The sequence below is a fragment of the Vulpes lagopus genome, chromosome 10 (genome assembly GCF_018345385.1).
Source record: "Vulpes lagopus strain Blue_001 chromosome 10, ASM1834538v1, whole genome shotgun sequence".
NCBI classification, from domain to species: domain Eukaryota; kingdom Metazoa; phylum Chordata; class Mammalia; order Carnivora; family Canidae; genus Vulpes; species Vulpes lagopus.
Window position 1 is genome coordinate 91,949,744 of NC_054833.1, and position 21,285 is coordinate 91,971,028.

Here is a 21,285-nt window from a genome sequence, read left to right on the forward strand (position 1 = left end):
GCACCCTGATGTTTATAGCAGCAATGGCCACAATAGCCAAACTGTGGAAGGAGCCTCGGTGTCCATCGAAAGATGAATGGATAAAGAAGATGTGGTCTATGTATACAATGGAATATTCCTCAGCAATTAGAAACGACAAATACCCACCATTTGCTTCAACGAGGATGGAACTGGAGGGTATTATGCTGAGTGAAGTAAGTCAATTGGAGAAGGACAAACAGTATATGTTCTTATTCATTTGGGGAATATAAATAATAGTGAAAGGGAATAGAAGGGAAGGGATAAGAAATGTGTGGGAAATATCAGAAAGGGAGACAGAACATAAAGACTCCTAACTCTGGGAAATGAACTAGGGGTGGTGGAAGGGGAGGAGGGCGGGGGGTGGTGGGGGTGAATGGGTGACGAGCACTTGACGGGATGAGCACTGGGTGTTATTCTGTATGTTGGCAAATTGAACATCAATAACAAATAAATTTATTATTTAAAAAATAGAAAGACCAGCTGACTGTATTCATGAGTCTCTAATCCTGGGCTTTCTGTTTTATTCCATTGATCAATTTGTTCTTTCGCCAACAATGTGGTTTTGGTTTGTTGATGTTCTCTACTTTCAAGGCACCATATTGTCTTGATCAGTTAGTGTTTTTGTTTTTTTGTTTTTTAAAGATTTCATTTATTTATTCATGGGAGACACAGAGAGAGAGGCAGAGACACAGGCAGAGGGAGAAGCAGGCTTCATGCAGGGAGCCTGACATAGGACTCGATCCCAGGTCTCCAGGATCAGGCCCTGGACCGAAGGCAGGTGCTAACCCACTGAGCCACCCGGCTGCCTGATTATTAATTTTATAGTAAGTCTTGAAGTCAGGTAGGTCCATCTTCCAACTTTGTTCTTCTCCAATATTGTGTTATTTGGGGTCTTTTACCCCTCTATATAAACATTAGAATCCATTTGTCCATATCCATAAAACAGTTTGCTGGGATTGTGATTGAGATTGCGTTGATTCCATAGATCATGTTGGGAAGAACTGACATTTTGGTGATAACCCAGACTTCCTATCCAAGAACACGGAATGTCCCTCCATTTATTGAGTTCTTTGATTTTGTTCATCATACTTTTGTAGTTTTCCCCAAATACATCTTGTACATATTGTTAGATTTATACTATTTCATGTTGGGAATGTTAGTATAAATGGTATTGTTTTTAATTTTAAATTTCACTTGTTCGTTGTTGTTCTGTAGGAAAGCAGTTGACTTTTGTATATTAGTCTTGCAGCCTACAACCTTGCTATAATCACTTATTAGTTCCTGGAATTTTTTTTCTGTTCTTTCAGATTTTATACATAGATCATGTCATTTACAAACAGAGTTTTATATCTTCCTTCCCAATATTTATGCCTTTTATTTACCTTTTCTTTCCTTTTTCTCCCTTATTGCATTAGCAAGGACTTCTAAGACAATGTTGAAAGGAGTGGCGAGAGGGGACATCCCTGCTCTGTACCTGATCTTAGCGGGAAAGCTTTCAGTTTCTCATTATTGAGTATAATATTATCCATAGGTTTTTGTAGATATTCATGAAATTCAGAATGTTCCTCTCTATTCCTAGTTTACTGAGAGAGTTTATCATGAGTGAGTGTTAGATTTTAACAAATGCTTTTCCTGCATCTATTGGTATCATCATATGACTTTTCTTTCTTAGTCTGTTGATGGGATGGGTTATATTAATTGATTTTAGAATGGAACCAGCCTTGCATGCCTAGGACAAATCCCACTTGGTCATAGTGTGTAATTCTTATACTTTTTTTGGGATTTTATTTGTTAATATTAATTTTTGCATCTATGTTTCTGAGAGATACTGGTCTTAGTCTTTTGTAATGTCTTTATCTTGTTTTGGTATTAGGGTAGTGCTGGATAGACAGTAGAAGCTATGCTCTGAAAGACATTATAGAGGAATGGTATAAATTTTTACTTAAATGTTTGGTAGAATTCACTAGTGGAACCCCTCTGGGCCTGGTGCTTTCTGTTTTGGAAGATTTTCAATTATTGATTCAACATCTTTAATAGATGTAAGCCTATTCAAATTGTCTATTTCTTGTGTGGATTTTGGCAAATTCTGTCTTTTAAGGAATTGATCCACTTTCTCCACGTTACCAGATTTGTGGGCATAGAGTTGTTTATAGTGTTGCCTTTTTTATCTTTTTAATTTCCATGGCATCTATAGTGATGTCCCTTCTTTCATTTCTCTATTAATGATTTATGTCCCCTCCCCCCTTTTTTTCTTAGCTTGGCTAGAAGCCTGTTGGTTCTATCAGTCTTTTCAAAGAATCAGCTTTTGGTTTGTTGATGTTCTCTATTTTCAAAAATATTAATTTCTGCTCTCATTATTTCTTTTCTTTTGCTTTTGGGGGCTTAGTTTTCTCTTGTTTTTCGTTTCCTAAGGTGGAAAATTATTGACTATAGATCTTTTTTCTAATATGTTCATTCAGTCCTACAAATTTCCTTCTAAGTACTTGCTTTCACTGCATTCCACAAATTTTGATAAATTATGTTTTCATTTTCATTTAGTTCAAAGTATTTTTTAATTTCTCCTATTTCTTTTTTGACCCACCTGTTATTTATAAGGGTGTTGTTTAATCTCTGTGTATTTGGCTTCTAGTTTACTTCTCCTGTGGTCTAAAAGCAAACATTGTGTGATTTCTGTTCTTTTCAATTTGTTATGGTGTGTTTTGTGGTGGCCCAGAACGTGGTCTGTCATGGTGAATGTTCTAGGTGAGCTTGAGAAGGATGTGTATTCTGCCCATTGTGGGATGAAGTGGTCTGTAGGTGTCAGTTACATCCCATTGATTAATGGTGTTGTTGAGTTCAGCTCTGTTCTTGTTGATTTCTGTTGCTGTGTCTGTCCATTTTTGAGACGGGGTTATTGAATTTTCCAACTGTGATGGCAGATATGTCTGTCTTTCCTTGTGGTTCTGTTAGTTTTTGCCTTATATAGTTTGACATTCTCTTGTTGGGTATGTGCATGTTGAGTATGTCTTTTTTGGAGAGTTGATCCCTTTATATGTAGGTAATGCCTGATTATTTTATTCATTTATTCATTCACTCATTTATTTTAAGATTTTATTTATTTATTCATGAAAAACAGAGAGAGGGTCAGAGACATAGGCAGGAGTGAAGCAGACTCCTCAGAGGGAGACTGACTTGGGATTTGATCCTGGGACCCCTGAGATCATGCCCTGAGCCAAAGGCAGACGCTCAACCACTGAGCCATCCAGGTGTCCTAAGAACTCGGTAATGCCCGTTTAAATTCCTGGTAACTTTCCTTGCTTTGAAGTCTGTTCTGTCTGAAATGTAGTTACTCTTACTTTTCTTTGATTAGTTGTCAGCATGGTATATTTTCTCCATGTGTGTACTTTTAATCAGCCTGTGTCTTTATGTTTGAAGTGGGTTACTTGTACACGACATGTAGCTGGGTCTTCTGTTCTTATCTACTCTGAGGAGCTCTTTTGTATAAAATGATTCATTTAGACCATTAACATTCAGAGTGATTATTGATTTCCTGGGTAACATCTGCCGTGTTTGTTACTGTTTCTGTTCATTGTCCTTGTTCTTTGTTTCTATTTGTCTTTGACGTGTGTGTGTGTGTGTGTGTGTGTGGTTTTTAATTGAGCACGTTGTAGGATTCTGGTTTTCTCCCTTAGCATATCCGTTATGCCTGTGTTTTTGCTATTTTTGGTCACTGCCCTAGTGTTGGCATTGTGCATTCACAACTAATCCAAGTCCACCTTCAGATGACACTGTACCACTTCATGAGTCATGCGGATACGCTGAAATAGCAGACTTGTCCCTTGCATCATTGCTGTCTTTCATTTCACTGACACAGGAACGTGCTGAAGAACGTGTGTATAGAAACACACACAGCAGACACATTGCTGCTACTGTTGTTGCAGATAAATTATTTGTTAGATCCATTAAGAAAAAGTAAAAATGTTTTTATTCTACCTTCATTTATTCCTTCTACAGTTCTCTTCCTTTCTCTTTGTAGATTCAAGTTTCTGACCCATATATGTGTGTGTGTATATATATATATTTTTTCCTTCTCTCTTTAAAAGACTGTTAAACATTTCTTGTGAGGCAGGTCTACTGGCAACAAACTCCATTAATTTTGGTTTGTTGGAGAAGGTCTTATGTCTCCTTCACTGTTGACTGGTACTCCTGCGGAGCACACAGTTGTGTGTTGGTGATGTTTTTCTCCCAACACCTTGTACTTCATTCCACTCTCTCCTTGCTGGCATGGTCTCTGGCAACAGTTGGATTTGCTTCTCATCTTTGTTTCTCTGTAGGTAAGGTGGTATTTTTCCCATGGCTTCTTTGCGAATTTTTCCTTTACCTTTGGTTTTCTGTAATTTGAAAATGACAGGCCTCGGGATCGTTTCTTGACATAGATCCCGCTTAGTCCCCTGACCATCCTCCATCTGTGTGGTTTGAGGTCAAAGTTGAGTTTGGGGAAATTCTCATTGTGTCAGATTTTCCTTCTGTTCCTTTCTGTCTTCTTCCAGCAAACCCATTATGTTTCTTTTACATCTTTAGCATCATTGTCCCCTTGGATATTCTGTCCTGAGTTTTTCTTCCGTTCTTGGTTCTCCTTGGTTTTGGGTTTTTGAGTTCTTCGTTACTGTGTCCTCTGGTTCTGGGGTTCGTAGCTCCATCTTGCTCACGAGCCCATTGGGGCCATTCTGGGCAGTCTAATTTTCTGTTAGCGATTTGATCTCTCATATTTCTTTCTGGTTCTTAGAATTTCAGTCTCACTGCTTTCATTGCACATCTGTCCTTGCATGTCGTCTCAGCCCTTCGAGTATTCATCACAGTTGTTTTAAATTCCTGGTCTGGTAATTCTGGCACCCCTGCTTGTCTGGTTCTGGTGCTTGCTCTGAACCCTCAGACTGTGTTTTTGCCTCTTAATGCACCTCATAAGTGGCCTCTCACTAGCAGGACATGAGGGAGCAGTTACGAGGAAGTGCTGTACCTAAGCCTGCAGGAGTATGGTGGTGAGCTGAGTGAGCAGGGGCGGTGTGGTCTCCGGTCTCCCCGTTGAGGAGGGCTCAGCTCCCACTGCAAACCTCACAGGAGCCTCTCGGTTTCTTTCCCCTGCTATGTGAGCCAGTGTGCCAAGAGGGAGCTGAAGTTGGGCATTTCTCTTCCTCCAGGTCAGCTTGGCTCTGGTTAGAGGACAGGCTTTGTTAAGAACAGGATGCTCAGGGGCTTTTCAGAATGGTGCCTTCTCCCCACCCCTGCCAGAAGCTGCTTACTGTGGGAATGCATTTGAGCCTCCGGGTTAAATTTCACAGTATCGTGGGGGCCCTGTGACTGGATCCCCCCGTATTCCTCTCTGAGCTGGCTGTGCGTAGGCCCCTGCTTCTGGAGGTGGGCTTCCTGTATTCTCCTGTCTGTAATCAGGGGCCAGCAGTTTGACCTGGGTATGATCCAAGAAGACTTGTTGAATTCTCAGTCTGTTCAGCTTTTTTACTTGTTGGGACAGTGTGGTGACTCCAAGTCCCTTGGATGCCAAATCAGAACTCAGAAGTCCCTTTTCTTGGGTATTTATTGCCGTGTATTTTTATATACATGTTAATGAGATAAAATCACATTCACTTAAATGACTGCCTTTTAGTTGGACAGTTAGGAGTTTCAGCTGACCCACAGACCTGTTGAACCACCACCATTCTTGAGACAGACAAGGTGTCTGTCCCTCCAGGAAATTCTCTCCTGCCCCCTTGTTGTCTAGTCCCTGTGTCGTCTTTGGCCCGAGGCAGCTGCCATCATCATCAGAGATTGATTTTTGCCTTTTTTCCTATAAGTGGAATCCTACAGTACATGCTCTTCTGATGCCTGCTTCTTGGAGTGTGACCTGTCCATGTTGTATATATCAGGAGACCTTCCCCTTTTGTTGTTGACAAGTATTCTGTTGTGACTGTACCATACTTTATTCATATACTCGTCGAAGCAGCTCCTGTCTGCTTCTGGTTTTTGACAGTTGTGAATAAAGCTGCTCTAAATGTGTGTATGTGGGTCTTTGTATGCACTTGTGTTTTCATATGTGAGTAATAAGTATCTGCCATCCCATTGCCAGGTTGTGTGCCAAGTGCATTTCACAGTGTAAGGAGTGGTTGTGGTGGTGGCCATGCCATCTTACACCTGCCCCAGTGTTGTGTGAGCGAGCCAGCTCCTGGGTCATGGCTTTGTGACGACTTGATCCTGTCATTTGGTTTTGGCCACTAGTGGTATACAGTAGGGAGCACAGTGTGCATTCAGCTTGACTGAACTACTGACAATTGAGGGTGTTGACCATCTTTTTCTTTGTTGGTCATTTTTTTGTCTTTTCTTTCCTGTTTTTATTTCAGCCTTCTGCTCACATCTTTTGCCTAGAATTTTATTGGAGTTATTTTACTCATAAGGCACAAGAGTTCTTCTGGGTGCAGGTCATTGGTCAGATGTGTGTTTGCAGAAATCTTCTCTCCCTTTGATCTCTTGCGGTTTTATTCTGTAATAGTTTATTTTGAAAAGCTGAGATTTTCTGTTTTAATGGAGTCCAATTTCTGTATCTTGAGTCCCTGCTTGCTCTCAGAGATTTTTACTCCAAGGTCTTGGAGACTGTCTCCTGTTTTATTCCCCATATTTACAGCAGCTAGCTAGACTCAGAACAGTCTTGGTTACTTGTGGTCAAATTAAACATACTTAATGCTTATGAAACAAATTGGTGAAAAAAGTGGGTTTTGTTTTGTTTTTTCATTTTAGATCAACAGGAGGCCCTTCAGGTCGGAGTGGACATCGGATGGTAGCCTGGAAGAAACAGTTAATCCTTTTTGGTGGCTTCCATGAGAGTACAAGGTTGGTACCAATAGCAGAACATCTTTCTTTCTGGGAACAGTAAGGAGTGGACCTTTTGTGGGAGGAACCTTTCTGAATACACATAGAAAATGCTGCTTATCCCCTAAAACCAGAGCCAACTTTGTGGATGCTGTCAGTGTCTTGAAATTCTTTTTTCTTTTTTTAGATTTATTTATTTATTTATTCATGAGAGACAGAGACTGAGAGAGGCCAAGACATAGGCAGAGGGAGAAGCAGGCTCCTCATAGGGAACCTGATTGGGGACTCAATCCTGGATCTCAGGATCATTACCTGAGCCAAAGGCAGGTACCCAACTGCTGAGCCACCCAGGTGTCCCAGTGTCTTGAAATTCTTAATAGTCATTGAGTAATAGGCTCTGCATTTTTATTTTACACTGAGACCTGCAAATGATCTGGCCAGTCCTAACACCGGATTCTCACACTTTAGCCTGATACAGAATCCTCTGGAGGGCTTGTTAAAAGTCTTGTTGCTGGGCCTCACCCTCTGGTTTCTGACTCATTAGGCCTGGGGCAGGGTCTAAGAATCTGCATTTCTGCAAATTTGCAGGCGATGCTGGTACTTCTGGCCAGGGCACTCCACTCTGAGAGCTTCTGGGCTAAAATAATTTTTAACTTATCTGGGTTGGGGAATGCAGCAAAGAGCAGTGATGTCTGAAGAGGGGCTTTCCAATGGCAGCATTGGTAAGAGCCATGATCATGGGTTCCATGTGTGCTCACTGCAGGCCAAGCTGACAGGGTCTCTGCTTGTTGGGAGCCTGTCCTCCACACCATAGCTTCTCAAGTGTCCTGAGTTCAGTCCAGAGAAATGAGACGTGTGGTGACAGGTCATTTTGTCTGTCACCATCATAATGCAGTGCTAAGCTGTCCTGTCTGGCAACGTCCTGTTCGTTGGGCTTTGCCTCTGAGCAGGCCTCACGTGGAGAAGGGTGGGTGGGTGTTTCCTAATGGCTGTGTTCTACACTTCCCTCTCCTAACCTCTTAGGAAATAGCAGAGCCCTCAGTTTGCTTATTTATTTTTAAGATTTTATTTATTTATTCATGAGAGACACAGAGGCAGAGAAACACAGGCAGAGGAAGAAGCAGGCTCCATGCATGGAGCCCGACATGGGATTCGATCCTGGGTCTCCAGGATCACACCCTGGGCTGAAGGCGGTGCTAAACCTCTGAGCCACCTGGGTTGTCCAGAGTCCTCAGTTTATTAACTGTCATGGCAACTCTCACATTTCTGTCACCTGATGGGTCCATTTGCACAAATTTTTTTTCTGATAATGACTGGCTCCTAAGTCAATTGTCGTACATGGATGTGAAGGAGGTCAAGTTAGGCATCTTGCAGTTTTCATCCCCCTTTAATCCAGTCTTAATTGAGATGTGGTGGTATAGATTTGACTCAGTTAAAGCTGCAGTTTTTCTTCATGAATAAAGACGTTTTATTAATGGAGAAAGGGGGATATAAATTCTTCAGTGCTTTCAGAAGGGATTTTAAAAGCATAATTCAAGTTAAGTAGTGATTTTGTGTCCCTAAGTGTGTAACTTGGCTGTAATAATGCTTTAATACTGAGTCTCAAAGAGCATGCCATTGGCAGGGCAGGTTATGCTCCTGCGTCATGGATGAGGAAGCCAGGCTCACCAGGGCTGAGTGGGGTAGAGTGCTTGTGTGCTCTGCGGGTGTGCGGCAACTTACCACCATTTTATTTTATTTTTATTTTATTTTATTTTATTTTATTTTATTTTATTTTATTATTATTTTATTATTTTTTATTTTATTTTTATTTTTTATTTTAATTTTTAATTTTATTATTTTATTTTATTTTTAAAGATTGATTGATTGATTTGAGAGAGAGAGAGAGAGAGAGAAAAAGAGGCAGACACAGGAGAGAGAAGCAGGCTGTATGCCAGGAGCCCGACGTGGGACTCGATCCCGGGACTCCAGGATCGCGCCCCGGGCCAAAGGCAGGCGCCAAACCGCTGAGCCACCCAGGTATCCCCCTTACCACCATTTTAGATGAGAGAGCCCAGGCTGTTTTTAAAACTTTATACCTAAGGGATTGTCATGTATTATTTATTCTTGACACTTTTTTAAAAAAAAACAAGGAATTATTTGTTGTATGCACGGGGATTCATGAGTGTGTCACATGGGGATTCATAGGTGTGTTGGTGCATTAATTCACCACTTTTGCAAGAGATGGTGGGGCCAGCACGGGCCCTGCCCCTGGGAGCTCACAGGTTTAATTTGTGGTTGTAATTTGCAACTTTTTCAAAATCAGAACTGTTTTCAAAACTGTAATCATCTGTTACCTTGCTTAAAATTGTTTTTAAAGTATGTAAACACACAGAAAAAAACGAAGATACTAGTAAAGCTACCTACGTAGTTACCTTCCATATGAAAAAAAAAATCAGTTTGACTTTTAAAAACTAAGGAGGGCAGCCTAGGTGGCTCAGCGGCTTAGCGCCACCTTCAGCCCAGGATGTGATCCCAGAGACCTGGGATCGAGTCCCATGTCAGGCTCCCTGCATGGAGCCTGCTTCTCCCTCTGCCTGTGTCCTGCCTCTCTTTCTCTGTGTCTCTCATGAATAAATAAAATCTTTTAAAAAAAACAAAACAAAGAACAGTTGAATTTATGTGCGGAATAGAACTTTTATACTGAAAATCTGCAGTGTGAAATCTAAGGAAACATAGAATCTAGTGATGCCTTCTCAGAACTCTGAGCCTCTATTCCTCAGTTCATGTATGAAAAGCCATCCCGTGGTGGCTGCATCTTAGAGGGTGCGGGTCAGCAGAGTCGCCCGCCAGGGCCACCTATGTACCATGCTGTGCGCAGCTAAGCACCCCAGCCAGCACTTTCCCCTGGAGGCCCTTCCTGGCACTGGCTGTAGGGTGCCATGCTCAGGGTAGTGGACAGGATTGCTCAGACCCTTGGATGGTTTCGCAGTTCAGGCCTGGCTGGCTATTTTGAACAACCTGGAGAGCATCTCATATTCTGGTGTCATTCTGACCTGGGCTCCTTGGCTTTGCCTGTGGCTGTATATGACATTACATTAGGGCACTGCTTTCCCATGCACGGACTCCTTCCCAAGGCCACTTCTGCATTCAAGTCCTTTTCCTCTTAAGCCCCAGCAGCATGAGGCCAGACGCAGCCGTGGGCACCCCCTTGTTGCCACCCAGCTCCTGGGCTCCAGGGACTGGCCTCTGACGCACCAGTTTCAGGTATACTCAGCTTGGCTCACAGCTCTGGACTAGCTTTAGGTGTCTCCTTTCTAAGTGTTCACTTGGCTCTGTAATTTATGAGCTTAAAATTACACACGTGGTAACTTAATGTAATTATTTTCAAGGCTGTGATTTTGTAAACTTTGTAAGGAAGTATGGTATAACTTTCAGACTAAAAAGTTTTTCAGATCCTGGCAAATTACTGTATTTCTGTGAGCTAGCATTCTCTCTAGTCTCCAGATGCAAACTCATATATACCTGTGGTCCTTTCATGTGGATTTAGACTGTAATGAAACTGGTAACTTACTACAAATGGCAGAAAATTCACCTTTAATTTGAATCAGGTTCATGTTTTAATGTCCCTGTTTTCTTGTTTGTGTTTCTGTGTGATAACCAGAGACTACATCTACTACAATGATGTGTACGCCTTCAACCTGGACACGTTCTCCTGGAGTAGACTGTCCCCGTCAGGGGCTGGGCCCACACCCAGATCAGGCTGCCAGATGTCTGTCACTCCCCAGGGTGGCATTGTCATCTATGGGGGCTACTCGAAGCAGGTAGGATACGGCACGTAGAGAAACTTTTTAGTCTGAAAGTTATACCATACCTCCTCTCTGGTGTTGCCTCTTTCACTTTCAACAAGAATGAAAACCTCCAAATAGGATTGCATATCGAAATAGAGATGGGTATAATGTTCATCTCTTCCCCTGTGAACATATTAGGACTTTTTTCACCCATATTGTGTTGTAACCCATGTAGCCCCAAACATGCTGCAATATGAATAATTCCTGTTTGGCAAGGGTGGAGGAGTGGAAGTGGGGGGATGGGTCTTGATGCCTAAGCCACAGATCCTGACTACCATACAGTGCTTTCTAGTAGATAGAACAGGCCATGGTTGCTCCAAGCCACACAGACACGTTGAAGTAACCTCTCTGGGTGCATGTGTGTGAGTGTGACTTGCTGGCTCTGGTGTGTATCCCCCACACAAGGTGCTCTTCACAGCGTCTGAAGCCCACAAGCTGCGCCTCATCAGCTTGTACATGCCCGTGAGCCCGAGAGGGATGGAGTGGGGTCTCACTGCAGGCTTTTTCTTAGCCTTTATATTTTAAAAATTTCTGCAACACAGAGTGACTTAAAAGACTTAATGAGGTGAGACTTAACATCCTCCTACCTAGAGCCTCCAGTAGTTAGCGCTCTGCTGTCCTTGCTTCATCACACAGTGGTTCACATCTATGCTGCTGTCCATCCACCCATCTTTCTGGGTGAATTTCAAAGAAAAGCGCAGACACCTGTACACTTGCCCCTGAATACTGGGGCAGGCATATCAGCCAGTAGAGTTCAGCATTCAGATTTTTTTTTTTTTAAGATTTTATTTATTTATTCATGAGAGGCACACAGAGAGAGAGAGGCAGAGACATAGGCAGAGGGAGAAGCAGACTCCTCACAGGGAGCCTGATGTGGGATTCGATCCAGGACCCTGGGATCATGCCCTGAGCCCAAGGCAGACCCTAAATCCCTGAGCCACCCAGGTGTCCCAGATTTTAACTATATTTACTTTACATAATCTCTGCATCCATTGAGGGGCTCATATTCTTGACCCCAAGATCAAGAGTCACATGTTCTTCCAGCTGAGACAACCAGGCATCCCTCGACATTCCATGTTTTTTTCCAACATTCCATTTTTAATGTATAGTTGATATGTGGTGAAGTGCACGTCTTAGGTGTGTACTTACTGATTGTGACTCATACATGGGTGTAGGTGCTTGGAGCCCTCATCTGCCATGCCCTTCCCCCACCCAGAGGCTGGTGTCAGTCTGCTGTGCCCCACCTTAGACTCGACATGCCTGTTTTAGGACTGTTGACAGATGGGCTTGTTTGTGGAAGACTTCCTTCGTTCAACATGCTTCTGAGATCCGACTGAGTTATACATTTTGGTTGCTTGCTTCTTCATGCCGAGCCGTATTCTGCTATGACACACACAGTTTCTTTATTTTTTATTGATGGACACAGGGCTGTTTCCAGTTTTCGGTCATTACAGACAAAGGTGCTGTGAACGTTCTTGTACAGATCACTATGGCTCTACTGAGTTTTGGGGCAAGTACCCAGGAGTGGGACAGCTTGGGTCACAGGGTGGAGATTGTTGCAGCCCTTCCCACAGTAGTTGCCTCATGCCCTCGCCAACACTTGATGGCGCCAGTCTTTTTTATTCTCAGCCATTCTGGCAGATGTGTGGTGTCTGTCTCATTGTGGTTTTAAATCTCATTTCCCACAGATGGAGTGGGCCCCGTGACTTGGGCTGAGCAGGTCGCCTGTGGGTGGTCAGGATAACGCAGGCAAGGAGTCCAACCTGCAGTGGGGGAGTGTCCTGTGTCTGCTCTATTTCTCACCCCTCTGGCCCAGTAAGTGTTGGTCCTGCTGCTCAGAAAGTGGCCAGCCTTTGTTTTGGACAGAGGATGTTGATTGTTTTCTGGACTCAGCTAGTTGTTTGACAGTCAGGAGGGCCTGAGGTACAGGCTGCTTTGGCCACAAGCTGTGCCTCTGCCCACATCTTGTGCTTCATAGAAGGAACCAGACAGTGTCCAGAAGGGAACCTTGTGAAGCTAATGCCATTTTAAAGAGATATGGTATTTAATCAAAATAGTGCCTTATTCTCAACAACTGCTCTTTCCAGCTAGGGGTGTGGACACACCAAGTCCACTTCACTGAGTGGCCATTTTCTCCAGGCCTTTGGCTTTTTTTTTTTTTTTTTTTTTTTTTGGCCTTTGGCATTTGAATCAAGGTGAAAAGCTTAATCTGTTTGGATTCTTGGGGGGATTTATCACAATTAGGGAAAGGTTTGAGTCCTGGCTGCTGTGAAGTACTCGTGAGCCAGGCCTTTGTGGTTTATTTCGAGGTAGCTCCTCCTTGCCCATGAGGAGGATGTCTCATGCACACGGGGTGGTTTCTGTGGGCCGTCCACTGCTGGTTCTCAGCCATCAGGACAGAAGCATCGTGGCCGTGGGCCTCCCTGCCTGCCACCCCCCTCCCCCCCGGAACCATGGGAGCACCTTCTCCCTATTACATGTGATATCTTCCTTTGACCCCACGGGCCCTGGTCGGGGTGTCCTGAGGAGGCTGCTTTTGCTGGTCCTGGGAACACGGAACCCTTGAATGTGCTTTTTCACATGATCTTTGTTGTTTAGTTTGATCAGGTTGCAGATACTCTATGTGAAACCTCTCCCTGCCCTTTGGGGACAAGCTGGGGAAGGCCTCAGAGAGTGGACAGTTAACAAACACAGGCTCCTCAGAGCGCAGCCGCGCAGGGCCCTTGCTGGTCTCAGAGCTGTTATCACCCCTTGCCGGGGTCAGATTGCCCTGAAACTGGGTGTCTAGTGGGGGCCCCGGAGGCTGAAGGGAGTCCATCTCCCAGTCTGAGGCCGAGGGCGCTGGTGAGAGGATAGGAGTGCAGGGCGTTGAGTGTGGCATGAGGAGGTGCTGGGTCTCAGGCACATGCTGAGTCATTTTGGAAATAGTTGTGTTGTTTTTCAGTGTGATATTGTAACACCCGATACACATCTCTGTCAAAAGTATTTGGATTCCACAGATTCCATTAGTACTATAGTAGGAATGTGTGAGTGGGAGAATACATTCTTTGTAAAATGCACACAGTTTCTGCTGTGTGGTGTGACTGGCAGCCGCCCTGAGCCTCTCACAGCAGTGCTCATCCTTAAAGAGAGGCTGAGACCCTGTGTGGAGTGTCATACTCCCTAGGCAGGAGTTAGTTCCACATCTCTGCAGGCTCTGGAGACTCTGCTTCCTCCTCCAGATCTGTTGAATCTCATGGAAAGACTAGCTGTGTGCGTTTAAAGCCAGGAGGCCTTAACAGAATGTGCCGTGGGTAATCCACAATAAAAATTACACAGGGCAGCTTTCTCTTGTTCCCTGTGAGGACAGGAGATGGGATTTTGTGAAGTGAAGTCCCTGTACTACATACAAGGAAGGGAACTGCTGTGCGGGAGGAGTTAGCTGGTGGGGCGGGCCAACCCTGTGCCAGTGTGCACTGTGGTCCGAACGGGTGTGACGCCTCCCCCTCCCTGCCCCGCAGCCAGAGCCCTGGCCAAGTGCCAGCCTGCACCAAAGCTGTGGCCCTGGGCTTGTCACCTCACCTTTCTTGGGAAGGGTTCTGGCTGGTGGGCCTCAAGGGAAGGTGCTTAAATTCTAGCCTAGAAAAGCCCCCTTAACTACCAGGTTCTAACCACTGCTTGCAGCAAACAATACATGTGTCAACAGGTGCAGTGATGGCAGGGGGCCATAGCTCAGCTGTGATTTGTATTTCTAACAACAGAGTGGTCACTGAGCTCCTTCCAGGTCCCGTCAGTGGGTGGGACCTGTGAGTGTGAATTCAGTTCCTGTTCATGCCAGGTCTCTTGGTGTGGAAGGGTAGTCCCTCCTGCTGGGCGAATCTGCTAGAGCAAGAGAATGTCTAGTCTGAATGACTAATGTGCAGACATTGCCTCACTTGAATCCTGCAGTTGTGTATGGAAGGAAGACAAGAGAGGCGCACACCCAATTTTTCTTCCTGGAGATGATGGCTGTTCTCCACATGTGGCTGATAACCAAACGTCCTGGCTATAGTATATTCAGGTCACGTGTCCAGTCCACTGGCAGCTAAATCGTTGGCTTTGTTTTCCAAAAGGAAACCAGCTTCTCCCCATGTAGTAAATGCACACCTGTGGTTGGGAGGAAAAGAAATATGCGTATGTATTTCCTGATCCTGTCTTGCGGTGGGTGAATGGGAGTGGACATGACAGCAGCAGCCAGCACTTCTGGTGCCCAGAGAGTGGTTTCTAACCCCATCTCCCATGAAGGGACCTGGGGCTCCTTGAGGAAATGGCTAATCCCAGGCCTGGGGTAAGAAATGTACAGGCTGAGGCTGGAGCAGCTTGTGGTGTGCCAACCTAAGGAAGTGCTTATAGGAAACCCACACAGTGGACCGGGGAGCCATTGAAAGGATTCCCAGTGGCTAAAGCTCGAACTGTTTTAGCAACAAAGTAAGTAAAGTGGATTGGATTACAGTCCAGAGCATAATATAAAAATTTATGAGTCCATACAATTATAAGCAAATGATTGAATGAATAAATAAATCAGTGGAAAGGGACAGATCCCTATGCAGAATTCCTCATAAATTATGCAGCCAGCTCCACCCTTGAGGGGTGGAGCACAACTTTCTCTGCCATCAGGGCTGTATAGAGTGGCGTCCTTCCCTAGAGGACTGTGGGAAGCTGCAGGCCTGGGGGATGTGACAGGCAGGGGACCAAGGTCAGCAGCAGTGGGAAGTCATGGCACCAGTATGTACCCCTGGAGTGCTGGTTGAGAAGGGCACTTTACCTGCAGCCCTGATGGAAGTGCCAGACAAGTGTCAGGATAGCCACGTGATGCAGCACAACTGAGCAGCTCACCAGAGGCGGGGAGCCTGGGGCTTGCGATGACCATGCATCATGCAGTACCCTGGGGCAGACAGGTCTATGAGACCCCTGGGGGTGAGAGGTCGGAGGGTCCTCACTGGGGGAAACAAAGTGTGAGTCAGCTGGGGACTTCCTTAATTGTGACCAACGTAGTGCAGAAATGGAGGATGTTAGTAATGGGGGAAACTGGGTACAAGCTGCTCGATTTTTCTGTGAACATATAACTAACCTGAAATAAAGGTTGTTAAAAATAAGGGATTTACAGGATAGATACAGAGAAGAAATGAAAACTCCCAGATCCCTCCCCACAGGACTGCCATTTTGCTGAGTGATTTTCCAGACATGGTTGGCATTTGGGCAAGGGTGCCTGGTTGGGCCAATGCTGTGTGGCTAATGGGATACTGAGGACTCAGGGCCAAGAAACCAGTGTTTTGTTGTTTGAGATGCTCAGAAAAGTTTTTAATTGGGAGCAGCTGGCTGGCTTCCATAGTGCATGTGAATGTGATTCTCAGCGAAGTCTGAGGACATGAATTGAAAGATGATGGGGTTGGGGACACTTGGGAACTGCAATGGAAGGTGGCTTTTTGATGGCCTCTGGGGAGGGCTCCATGATCTCTGGGAGAGCCCCTCCACCTAGAACAGGATCAAGGCAGAACCATGGAAGTACCAGCAAGAGAGCACTGGGGTGTTCCTGGCATGATGGTGGTTGTTAGAATGGTGAATTTTTAAAGTTCAAAATCTATTCTTGGTTAATAAATCATACCAACATTTTTTATTCTATCTTCTCAATGAGGTCAGAGTTGAGCTGGTCATAGTTTGGATTTTCTTTGAGGCTGGTGAAGGAAGGCTTCAGGGTACCTCTCCCCACCCCCACACCTCCCAGCTGGAAGCCAGACCACAGGCTTGAGGGAGGGGGCTGTGTGGGACATTGTAGGAGGCATCTAGCCAGTTCTCACATGACTCCCTGTTTCTTTTGCAGAGAGTCAAAAAAGATGTGGACAGAGGCACCCAGCATTCAGATATGTACCTGCTGCAGCCCGAGGATGGAAAAGAAGGTACATGCACCGTGTCAAGGATGGGCCATGGGGGTGGTCTATGGGTTCCTACAAGAAGCAGGGCAGTGACCCAAGAGCCCACCTGCCCTGTGGATAGGGGGATGGGAGAGTGGCAGTGAGCCCCTGCACACTGCGGTGGAGCTATGGGCAAGTCCTTGCCTGAGTGGGCAAGCCCGGCACTCCACGCGCGACCCTAAGTGCCTGGCTGCACAGCAGGGACAGCTGAGGAGTGTTCACCCCCGGGTGTTTGGGGTGGCCTGGCCTAAAAGCACAAGCACTGTGGACGCAGGAGTTCCTCTCACAGCAAGTGGGAACTGCTGCTTGTCTGTCATTCCCTGACTTGTTCTCGCTCAAGAGCAAGTAGCCACTAGGGTTGCTCCATGAGGAATGGCTATTGTGGATCAGTGGCCCCTGCTCTCCCTTTCTAAAGCTCAGAAAGTAAGGTGGTGCCCTGTCTGTGAGTCTTGGGATGAGCAGGCTGGGCTAGACCCAAGTGATCCAGTCTAGCTCTGGATCTGCTTTGGGCACCCACAGCATGGCCCTTCGCCTTCCCCGTGAGGCTGTCTTGTGTAGAATGACGGGACTGCTCTGCATAGCACTGTTCCCGCTCTCCCACCCTAACCCTTAGTAAACCTGGTGCTTCTCAGGAAGCCAGCCTTGCGGCCCTACAGTGACCCATGAGGACTTTTCCTGGGAACTGGGAACCAGTTTGAAGCTGAGGAGAAACTTGCCCGGTTTGTATATCAGTGAGCTGGAGCTGGAACCTGTGTTCTGAGCCTGTGTACCTAACCTCTGTGTCTGGGCATCAAGCTGTCACTGGTGAGCAGCACATGGTGCGTCATGAGCTGGTGCACACTTAGAGCCTGTCTCCTACAATTGAAAAAAGTGTCTTGCCAGACTGCAGGCAGGGCACGCTGGTGTTTTTCCTTCTCTGTTTCCTAAACCATTAAAATGCTGACTAACGAATTGACCTCATGGCCCAGTAATGGGTTACCCACCCCCGCCACCAAAGTTGCACCTGTGCTGTGCACTGATGAACAACAGTTGGACATGACATTGTAGAGCATTTGCCATTTGTTGCTTCTGTTAAGTTTTTCTTAAGCGTTCATTAAACAAAAAAATCTCAGTTCTTTTTTCTAGATGTAGTGGGAAGGCTTTCCCCCATGCTTCATACTAAGTCATGTTTTGAGGGTTACCATGTTAATTAGGCACCTGCCATGAGAGAAGAACATGTTGCCTATGGGACAGGTGGGCTGTCTGCAGTTCTTAGCAGCAGTGGGACCAGAGCAGCTGCCTGAGACAGCGGTCTCTGCCCCAGAGCATGGCACAATGGGAGGCCCTCCTGGCACTGCCGCCTGCCTGCCTCACTCGTGGCCAGGCCTCTGAGCTACAGCCAGGAAGTGCTTGGCGGAGCGGGTGTGTGGAGGGCACGTGGAAACGTTACCTAGTGCGTGTGGGATTTTCAGCAGTAGGGTGAAACTCCAGGGCATATTGGGCTGTGTTTTATATTTCTGCGAAGGGCTCAGAGCTAATGTCCCTGGTGCCCTCTCACCTGCAGTCTTGTTTCCACTTGTCCCAGTCACTCAGGGCCAAATGATACTGGATGTGACTGTGGCTGGCTCCCTTTTACCCTGTGTTCCCTCTCCTCCTACAGGCAGCTGGAGGTGGACTCGGATTAATCCTGCAGGAGCCAAGCCCACTCCGAGGTCTGGCTTTTCGGTGGCTGTGACCCCGAACCATCAGACACTGCTCTTCGGGGGAGTCTGTGATGAGGAAGAGGAAGAGAGCCTGGAGGGGGACTTCCTTAACGACCTGCACTTCTACGATGCCACCAGGAACCGCTGGTTTACGGGGCAGCTCAAGGTAGAACTGTGTCCCAAAGTGTATAACACGGTGGTCACGTATCAGACATATAGCCCCAACACAGGGCTGCCTCTGTTTGCCTCTGTCAAGTCAGCTGGTTCTTCTGGCCAGGTGTCAAGATGCCCAGGGCCTCCCCAGTCCCTCTTGTCTGTGGGGCTCCATATGAGCTCTCTGTCTTTACTGTCCCTGTGGCCAGGAACAGGCCACCCTGCCCCTCTGCCCACTCTACAGTGGTACCATCGATAGCCATCCCAGCAGTGGGGTTGCCCATGGGCTTCTGGTCTGGATGAGTTGATGGGGTGAGTGGCCTCAAGGCTGGAGGAGGCAGCCCACTCTGGTTGAAGAGCCTTGGCATCTCTGCCAGGAATTGGGTAGCGGTGCAGCTCGTGTCTGGATGCGTGGCCCTCTCTACCTTTTTCTCAGAGAGGTCACACATAGGCAGAGTCTCTGTGCCCCCAGGGTGAACCATAGCACATGGGTTAGGGCAGGTGTGTAAGCTTTGTGGCCCAATCCCCCTTGGGGGGAGTCACACTTGAACCCATGTTACTCAAGGATGCTTGCCTGCTCACAGCTGCCTGCTGCTAAAATGCATGGCCTTGTTTTTCATCAACAGGGACCTAAGTCCGAGAAGAGGAAACGTAGGAGAGGCAAAAAAGCAGAGCCCGAGGGTCCTGACAAGCAGGAACATGGGGGAACCAGTGCCCAAGAGCCCCTGGAGGTGGTCAGAGAGGTGGTCACAGAAGACGGGACCGTGATCACCATTAAACAGATGTTTGCCACCCCGGGGCCAGCTGGAAAACCTCAGTCCAACGAGGAGGACAGCCCTGATGAAGTGGGTGGCCCCGTGGTGGAGCCGAGCCCCCGCTCAAATGCCATGCTGGCCGTGAAGCACGGGCGGCTCTACCTTTACGGGGGCATGTTTGAGGCAGGTGACCGCCAGATCACCCTCAGTGACCTGTACTGCCTGGATCTCCAAAAGATGCAGGAGTGGACGGCCTTGGTAGAGATGGATCCAGGTGAGCTGAGTTGGAGATAAGCTCCTCCACATGGTGGGGCGGGAACCCCCTAAGAGCATCTGTGAAATCTGCCTGCAAGTGCCCCCTCACATCTACCCTGTGCCACTGAGCCTGCAGTGGGCAAGCCCTGTATCCCTCACCTCTGGCCGTTCATAGCAGGGTGGGCCCTGGCCATGGTGAGGGCCACATCCTGTGCACATCCATCCCTGCTCTGGGAGCAGAGGTGGGTAGGCTGCTCACTCCAGCACTCCCGTGAGCCTCAGGCCTGTCCTGGTACTGCTCAGAGGTGTGCTGTAGCAAAAACATCTCACGGAGGCCCTCCCCCCATGACCGCAGCTTCTGAGCATGTGAGGGCAGAGCAGGCCCATGACCATTGCAGGGTCCCGCAGGCCTCCTCTGACCCATACTTCTTGGTCCCACGCTGCCTCGTTGCACACTGGCAGCTGCTGGACACAGGCTACCACTTCTTTTAAGACCAGAGACTAGAAATAAAGTTAAAATACACACTCTTGGGGAAAGTTACTCAGTGGCTGGTATGAAAAGCATCTGTCTTCCAGTGAGATCATGCAGAGCCAGGCATCAGGAGAGAACTCAGCATGGTCTTATATCGTTGCCAGTCACCTTCACCCCACCTCTGCTCAGAGACCCAGAGAAAACAACACGTTTCCTCTAAGCGTGCAGAGGTGCCAGGCCAGGGCCACTCCCACACTACGAGTCTCTGGGGCTGCCCTGCCACGTTGACACTCTGAACATGTGCTTTTGCTTTCAAGGAACTCAAGAGTGGCTGGAGGAGTCAGACTCGGAAGAGGACAGCAATGAGGGCGAGGGTACCGAGGACGAGGACAGTGGTGAGAGCGACAAGGAGGCTGGGGGTGAGTGTGGTGCGTGTGCCCACCAGGGGCAGCAGGAGACCCACGGCCCAGCCGCTCCAGAGCCTAGGGCTCTGCACCAAACCTCGACTTCGGGGGTCACTTCGCTCCCGAAGTCCTAACTTTGATAACGAGAGACTCAAACGCTTTACTGAAGTTTTATTAAAATTTGGCTTTGCTTTGTAGATGTGCTCTCACGGCAAGCTTAAGTTTTTGAAAGAACATTTGTATGTGGAGTGTGTTTGAGCAGCGCCGTCTTGGTTTCTTTGATGGAATGAAGATTTCCTCGCCATTGATTTCTCTAGATTTGGTGCTCTCGTGCTCACCCGGCCAGGCTGTGAGCGGGGGGGTGGCCTCTGGAGCTGCCTGACCCAGGCTTTGCTCCCACCCCCTCCTTCCCTGAGGAGGAGCCCCTGCGCCATTGCCTGCCAAGCGGCTTGCAGCCTGCCTGCCCGGGCTGAATCGTATCGGGTGGAGCTCGCCCTGGATGACACTGGGCCCCACATGGAGAAGAGAGCAGCCCACGTTGTGGCCAGCACTTCCATGTGATGACTCAGCCTAAGGCCCTGCCTACTGGGCTGGAAGTAAACCCGAGTGAGGTGCAGTTGCCTTCCCTTAGTATCACTGGGTGTGATTTAAGTAATTCAGCTTCGGGATGAAGCTGCAGCACAGCTGGTCTTCTGTGCGGCCCAGTGGTGCCTGTGGGACGTCCCCCCCACCACACTGAGTGGTGCCATGAGGGTGAGGCGGCATGTGGTGTGCTTTGTGTGCGGTTTTCCTTCTGCCAGATGAGGAGGCGCACATTCTGGTTGACAGTACATTGTCGGCCGGGAGATCTCAGCCTTGATTTCTGGAAGTTCTTGGTGGCAGCCCACTGACTACCTTTACATGCTGTGTATCTGCAGATCTTTGAAATAAAATTCCTTTTGGCTGG

At 47.1% G+C, this 21,285-nt stretch overlaps 1 protein-coding gene across 3 annotated transcripts in view; it reads left to right on the forward strand.

Moving 5' to 3' along the window:
- Positions 1–21,285, forward strand: part of KLHDC4 (kelch domain containing 4) — a 56,671-nt gene extending 35,386 nt beyond the window's left edge. The window contains exons 6-12 of one of the 3 annotated variants that reach the window (XM_041771431.1): positions 6,787–6,879; positions 10,502–10,661; positions 16,528–16,603; positions 18,258–18,466; positions 19,080–19,482; positions 20,253–20,354; positions 20,538–21,285. In XM_041771431.1, the coding sequence (XP_041627365.1) occupies positions 6,787–6,879; positions 10,502–10,661; positions 16,528–16,603; positions 18,258–18,466; positions 19,080–19,482; positions 20,253–20,354; positions 20,538–20,560 (1,066 nt within the window). In that variant the 3' untranslated portion in view covers positions 20,561–21,285. Of the gene's footprint in view, positions 1–6,786; positions 6,880–10,501; positions 10,662–16,527; positions 16,604–18,257; positions 18,467–19,079; positions 19,483–20,252 lie in introns of all 3 variants that reach the window. The other 2 variants (XM_041771432.1, XM_041771430.1) reach the window with 2 other exon arrangements.